Genomic DNA, 7,247 nt, shown 5'->3' on the forward strand with positions numbered 1-7,247 from the left:
TTTTTTTTTTTTTTTTTTTTTTTTTTTTTTTTTTTTTTTTTTTTTTTTTTTTTTTTTTTTTTTTTTTTTTGTTTTGTAAGGAAGATAAGAGGCCCGTAATAATAGACCTTGAAAATCCCATATCGACTAATTTAGAAAATAGTCATGGATTTATAAGCAAACAATACTCGAGTTTAATTCTATTAATTCTGTTCTACTTTGGGAACAGATGTGCATATCCAACAAAGACTTCACAACCTATGAACTATAGTGTTCTATAATTAGTTATATATACAACATTCCACTAGGACCTAACTTGTAGTAGTAATCCAATATTCTACGAGAAAGAAAAGAGAAAAGTGAAAGTGAAGGGAATCAAGTAAAAGCTTCCATGGGTGACCCACAAGTTTCAACAATGGCACTAAAATCAATGAGAATATAACGATTATAAAGAACATTTCGTTTCCCCTCTCCAAATGATTCAGAAAGTACTTTCTTTAGTACACAAGGCATGAATCTCAATTTCATCAACTATTATGATGGTAGCCTTTGATCACTTCATCGTCCACTTTTAAACAAGTTCAAAGCAGAGGGGTTGAAGTATTGATATAATTAAATGGAAGGTAGTTCCTCAACTTTGGATAGAATGTTCACGATAAGCATCTGGACGTTATCTCTTTGGATCCACACGGGCGGTTATGCAGGCTTTGTCTTGGCTCCACAAATCCAACTATTGCAACCAGTTGAAGCAAGTATATGTAAAGGGTTTAGGTTTTAGAGGGAGTAGATCCTCTGAAGTTGGTGGACATTTGTTCATCACTCTCATCTGATCTACTAATATATCCAAAATATTTGAGCTCAAAATTGCAAAGCCCATGAACATCTTCCTATAATAAGGTAATTTGGGCTGAGAATTGCAAAGCCCACGAACATCTTACCAATAATAAGTAATTTGGGCTGAGAATTGCAAAGCCCACGAACATCTTCATATAATTAGTTTGGGGGAGTTTTTCAAGAAGGATGATATGTGTTTAATATTTATACTAAAAAAAGTTTAAAATAGGTAGTTTAGGCTCAAGGACTTTGTAGATTTATCATTTATGGAACTATTTAAATAAATAAAACAATTATTATTTTTTTTAAATATAGAAAAGGATTGAAAACATAGGGTCAAAGCTGTGATTTAATTAAAATAAGATAATTGGGGCAGCCCCAAAAGCAAAACGACGTCATATGGAGCCTTGAAATCTTCAATAGGAGGCGCATGATAGAAGCATGGGCGCATTTTAGTAGCATCCACAGAAACCAAAAAACGTGTAACAAATAAAATTAAATTTTTTTGAAAGGGAAAAAGAAAATAAAAGCGAAGCCCTGAAACCAAAATTAAAAAGGGCACCCCTCAAACCAGGACTCTCTTTTTGTGTATAATCTGGCGTTTTCCGGCGGTATTTCGTTTGCACAAACCCAACTAATATGAAGAATTTCACCAACCAATGGACCCTCAAAAATCTCTCTCACTTTTCCTTATTTTCTCTCCGATTATTGTTTTAGACGGACCGATCTGATCTCCGCCTCTCAATTCTCTGTCGGCCAGGTTATGGTTTGTGCCGATTCCGAACAAACACCACTAGACTCCATGGCGATGGGACTCGAGAGATCGAAACCGCTCCATAATTTCTCCCTTTCCTTCTTGAAGTGGGGAAATCAGAGGTATCTCCGCTGTATGAAATTGGACTCCGATGGCCGTGACGCCGACGACGACCTTCCTCCGCCCCCTGTTCGCCCTACGCCCGCCGTCCGGTTGAACTGCCGGAACTTTCACACGGATAGGCCGGCGTTATTTAAGGATTCTGCAAAGAGACTTAGGGCTTCTAAGTCCAAGATCCACGATAAATACGATGGCGAGGAAGATATAGCGGCGGTAAGAGAGAAACTCATGGTTGATCTAAAAACCGCCGCCGACAGAATGAAGGTTGAATTCTGGAGAGATGGAGTGGTCAACGACGATGAGGAAGACATGCCCAACCGGGAGGAAAAACTTCCGGCGCCGGAGAAGGAGTTAAAATCGTGGAGTTTGAGGGTGAGGAGGGCGGCGTCGAAGGCTCCGATCGATACAATTGCCGAAGGTAAGGGCGGTGGTAAAGTGTTGAAGATCGAAAAGCGGGCGGAGAAAAGGGCGATTCGGAATTCGCCGTTGAGTAGCGGTGACGGCGGTAGCGAGAAGTCCCCAGGGCGGCGACTGGCAACGGAGAAGGAGAGGGAGAAATTCTCGGTAGCACTTTCCAAAAAGGAGATCGAGGAGGATTTCATGGCTATGATGGAACGCAGGCCGCCGCGAAGGCCCAAAAAGAGGCCCAGAATTGTACAAAATCAAATGGATGTAGGGTTCTTCTTCCGTTTCTTCGTTTTTTCTCTTTTCTATCTTCTCCGAAATTGGATTTTCAACTCTTTCCCCCTCTCCATTGCAGACGCTTTTCCCCGGATTATGGTTGACGGAGATCACTGCCGATCTCTACGACGTGCCGGAAATCCAAGAAAACGGAAAGGTAATTCCGCCCTATTTTTGTTTCTCTGGATTTAAAATGCAAATCTGATCAAACCAATCCTCTCAATATTCGGTCTGAAACGAAAAATCAAATTGAAATTGATGATTCCTATGATCGGAATCTTGTGCGAATTGATTGTGCAGAGGAAGCAACGGAATGTAATCGAGGAGGAGCATTAGAAGTTAGAGCAGCGAGCAGCAACCTGCGACGACGCTGATATGCTAATCCATGGAAGACGACGTACGACCGACCTCCATCTTCTGGAATCGAGAATTAATTGCACATTGATTTCCAGTAGATTTGTGAGAACGCTAATTCTTGTGTATTAATTATAATTTCATTTGATTATTGTGTGTTTTGGTGAATAAAGAATAATGTTTTTAAGCATAAATTTGGTTTTTAGATCCAAATTCAATGATTTTATTTATTTTGTTGGGTTCAACAAAGTGCAGCGCCGTTGTTTAATGCATAGATGTTATATTTTGGTTGATGGGTTCCGTCGCGTTTTGGCCTTACCTTCTTTGATAAACAACTTTACACGTGGACTAATTCCACCCTATTTTGATTGCCTACCATAATATTTGGGCTTTTTTTTCGTTTTCTCTTTGAGATTTTAAAATGTAAAAAAAATGTTTAAAATTTTTAGGGTTTTGATAAAAATAAAGGAGTAACAAAGTAGGATTTGAACTTGGATGGTTTAGGAGGCCCAAAATGTAAGTCCAGCCCATTTGGCAATATCATTGAACCTTGTGACACTCTCCGCCTCCATCAGTTGTCTGCCCCATCGTTACGCCTAGGATCTCTTCTTCTTTTGATTTCAGAGTGTATTCAGCATTCTGTGTGAAGATCTTCGTGCGTCCCCCTCGGCTTGTGCTTGGTCGACTCTTGCGGAGCTTCCCGCATTATGTCCCCCCGTCCCCTCTCTCGAGGAAAAGAATGCAGATGATGATATCCACAATGTTTGGAATTCGTGTGGAGTGCTGAATTTTTTACATCATTGTATCGGTTTCTACAATTAGGGGATTGGTTCTTTTGATGCTCATCCTTTTCCACTGCAATTGCTGTTTCTGTTGGAATCATCCTGAAGTAATGCCTTTTGTTTTGTTTCGGATCAAATGTCTCTTCTTTATTGAAAAATGTAAAAGCTTGAATCCCTTAACTATTACAGGATGGATGGTTTCATAGATGTACGCTCAAAGCTGGTCATTATGAGCTGGATCACTTCGGTGTTGTGAACAATTCTGGTTATGCAAGTTTATGTCATTATTCTCAAAATAAGTAGGGTGAAAGAATTATGGTAGAATTCAAAGCTTGTTATATTTGTTGTACTGCTGGAAAGTATAGCCCTCTGTCCTCATGCAGTTGCTTGAGCTCCCGGAATGCATCACCTACCAGAATTGTCTTTGCACCTCTTAGAGTATGATGTCCATTGTAGTCATCACTGATAACTAATGAACCATTTGTTCTATAAATTTTTCCCCAAGTAATTTACTCAGCATCTTATTAATTATGTTGTCTTGATGAACACAAATTTGTTGTTGAGCGGAGCATCTCAGGCACATCAACTGCTAGATTCTACGCTCAGGCATCTTGGGCAATTTACATCTCATAAGTCAGTGAGTTGTAACACTTCAAACCCACCGCTACCAGATGTTATCATTCTTTTACTTTCCCTCAACGTTTTAAAACATGTGTATTAGGAAGAGGTTTCCTTACCGTTATTATAAGGAATGTTTTCGTTTTCCTTTCCAACCGATATAGAATCTCACAGTCTACCACCATGAGAGTCTAGCATTCTCGTTGGTACACTACTCTATTATTTGTAATAGCCAAAGCTCACCGTTAACAAATATTATCCTCTTTAAGTTTTTTCTTCTCCATAGAAGAAGGGAACGAAGCATTCCTTATAAGAGTGTGTGTAAACTTCTCGGTTTTAAAATGTTGAGGTGAAGCCTAGAAGAGAAAACCTAAAGAGGATAATATCTACTAGTTGTGGTCTTAAACGGTTACATAAGTATAGTTGTTAATGACCCCTTCAACACACCGTCCTCTCTCTTCAGCTTCGTGTATGCGGTCCCCTTGAGAGATTCAAATTAGAAGAGAGTAGTGTGGATTCCAAAAGGATCCATTCAATTGCGGAGGAAAGAAATGAATGAATAAACCATTTGTGGATTTGGTTGATTCTAATTTTGAATATACGCCAACTTTGAGCTTTCTTTTAAACAAGGAAAATTGTTTTATATGTTAATCTTAATCTTAGCTTAGAAGGTAAATAATTAGGTGTGACTCCTACTGTTTTTTGTCCAATTTCATAATTTTAATCCCAAAAATCAGGAAGTGAGTTATCTAAACTTGTAGTTTATAAAAATAAATAAATTAAATATCTTCCTACTTATTTGACTTACGTGTAAACAAAAACCAACTGATATGAATTAAGGACGTGGCTTATTGGTCCACTTAACAAATTGGGAGCTTTACAAAACTGATGTGACTATTTTTGTGGTTGCCAAACGCCAAACGCCAACCAATAGTATTATATTATAATTATATGTGTTAATGATTAGGGATATGACCTTATACGACCACGAATTTTCACTTTTATGTTCTTATCTTTTGGGACACTCATGTGTTCATCAAACCCCCACCAAAACGATTGCTTTTATTAATTAATTATTCCATTAATTTTGTAGATTAATTAATGGCTTAAAGGCGTTTGAAAATGGAGATTGAAATTTTCAAAATTAGATTTTGGGTGCACATTGACCTTGAAACAATCACATTTTACATGCTTTCGATTCAAAATAATGGTCAATTTTAACCCACGAGTAAAACGAGCTTAATTGAATTAAGGATGCAAATTTTGCTCCGACCATCCCATGACTTGCATTTAAAAAATACAAAAATACATAGGTTCAAATCTTCTTTTTTTTTTTTTTTTTTAATTTAAAGATAAATTAATTTGCATAAAGTTATAAGATTTTATAAAATATAAATATATATTTAATTAGCGAAAATTCTAAAATGGCGAATAAAAAGATGATGTTGCCAGCAGTGTCATGTCAGCATACTAATCCGACAATGTGGGTTCCGAACTGGAGAAGAACCAATGGATCAATGATGTTGCCACGTGTCAAGAGGCAAGCGAACATCTTCCCCAGATGACCGAATATTATAAATTTGATTCCCTTCAATCCTATTCCACCTAAGCCCTTTGAGCCTTCTCGCAATTATTACTTCCTGCGGCTGCCCTCTCCAAAATTCTTAATTCTCCACAAATAAAGAGTATATATTTTCTATTTCTCTGCTCTTTTTTGCCGACGTGGATCCCTCTCATACTCCCAAACAGCCAATATCTATCTTGCACGTCACTCTTTTATTTATTTTTTTAATATCTTTTTTTTCCTCTCATCCTCTGCTTTTTCGCCCTTAAAAACTCCTCCCCTCTTTCATTTCCGACCCTCTCTCGCCTTCGCCGTTTTTATTTTCCACCAAACCCTAAATTGAAATCCTTCCACTCTTTCAATTTTGTTCATCCGAATATTCCCATCTCTTGATTTTGGTTTTTGGCTTCCTTAAATCTGTGGTTGCTTCTCTCTGTTCTACCCATTACCGAGGTTGAGATATGGAGATTCCGGTGATTAACAGGTTTAGTGGCCTGGAATCGGGGATTAGTTCCTTGCCGAATCCCACTCTCTTGCCCCAGATTTTGGCTTCCCCATCTGGACTCCAAACCCTTTCTCAATCCCTAAATCTCTGGAAATGGAGCGCTGTGATTATCGCTGTTGTTGCTACGTTTAGCGGCGTAATCAATCGGATTAAGCTTTTGTTTGTGATTTTCCGACGGAAACAACGTGTTTTCCAGGAGACTTTTGCTGATTCCGACTCCGATGGTGAGTTCTCTATCGACGACTCTGCGAGCTCTATTTCGTCGTCTTGGTCGGAGTTTGAAGAAGACGACGCCGATGAGCCCGCCTCCTCGTCTTCCCGATGTTTGGACTTGACTGACCGGGATTTTGGCGTTAGAGGCTCCGATTATTACTTGAACGATCTTAAAATGAAACCGACTCTGAAACTTCGGCATCGGCGGAGCTTCCACAACCAAGGCGGAGATGGCAACCATTTCTCGTGGGCCGATGTCAGCGGAGGTGGAAGCGTTGTGAAATTATGGGACAATCTCAGATTTGAATTCGACCGCCATCACTCCGACACGAATGAAATCCGCATCTACGATGTAATTAAAGAGCAGCAAATCGGGTCCATTCTAGCCGGCGAATCGCAGATAGCCTCGTCATTAACGTCGACGTTACTGTTATCAGCGGCGGCGAATGTTTCCGGTACAACATCGGTGGATTTGTGGGACACGCGCGTGGGTTCTAAAATCCCGGCACTCATCGCCGAATGGAAGCCGGTGGCCGGTAAGATCTTGGGGGTCAAATTTGCCGGCGTCGAAAAGGTGTATATTAGAGAGGAAGACGCAGGGAAAATAAGGGTCGGTGACGTGAGAAACATGAAGTTCCCGATAGAGAATTTAACGGCGGCGGATGTGAAGACTTGGTTCGACACCGACGCGGTGATGGTTTCAGCGGAATAGAAAAGAAAAAACCGAGTCAGCAGCTGAGTTGTTGACTCGGGTTAGTTAGACAACAGCTGTTCTCGATTCTACCCTAATCATTAATGGCTGAATCAGCCACAGCCTCACAAAAAAAAAAAAAAAAAAAAAAA

General features: G+C 39.5%; 3 protein-coding genes across 3 annotated transcripts in view; all 3 read left to right on the forward strand.

The window, feature by feature from the left end:
- Positions 1–1,337: 1,337 nt before the first annotated feature.
- Positions 1,338–2,951, forward strand: LOC111482608. Its single transcript, XM_023128505.1, has 3 exons — positions 1,338–2,359; positions 2,448–2,525; positions 2,669–2,951. Exons 1-3 carry the CDS (start codon positions 1,577–1,579, stop codon positions 2,702–2,704), a joined length of 897 nt encoding a protein of 298 aa, XP_022984273.1. The 5' UTR covers positions 1,338–1,576; the 3' UTR covers positions 2,705–2,951.
- A 3,196-nt stretch (positions 2,952–6,147) lies between these two features.
- LOC111487607 lies at positions 6,148–7,116 on the forward strand. The gene has a single exon (XM_023135072.1). It carries the CDS (start codon positions 6,148–6,150, stop codon positions 7,114–7,116), a length of 969 nt encoding a protein of 322 aa, XP_022990840.1.
- The window catches only part of LOC111482969 (50S ribosomal protein L15, chloroplastic-like), a 3,461-nt gene continuing 3,211 nt past the window's right edge, over positions 6,998–7,247 (forward strand). The window contains exon 1 of the mRNA XM_023129058.1: positions 6,998–7,003. The gene's annotated coding sequence lies outside the window, so the exon portion shown is untranslated. The remainder of the gene's footprint in view (positions 7,004–7,247) is intronic.

Source organism: Cucurbita maxima, unplaced genomic scaffold (genome assembly GCF_002738345.1).
Source record: "Cucurbita maxima cultivar Rimu unplaced genomic scaffold, Cmax_1.0 Cma_Scf00001, whole genome shotgun sequence".
NCBI lineage: Eukaryota > Viridiplantae > Streptophyta > Magnoliopsida > Cucurbitales > Cucurbitaceae > Cucurbita > Cucurbita maxima.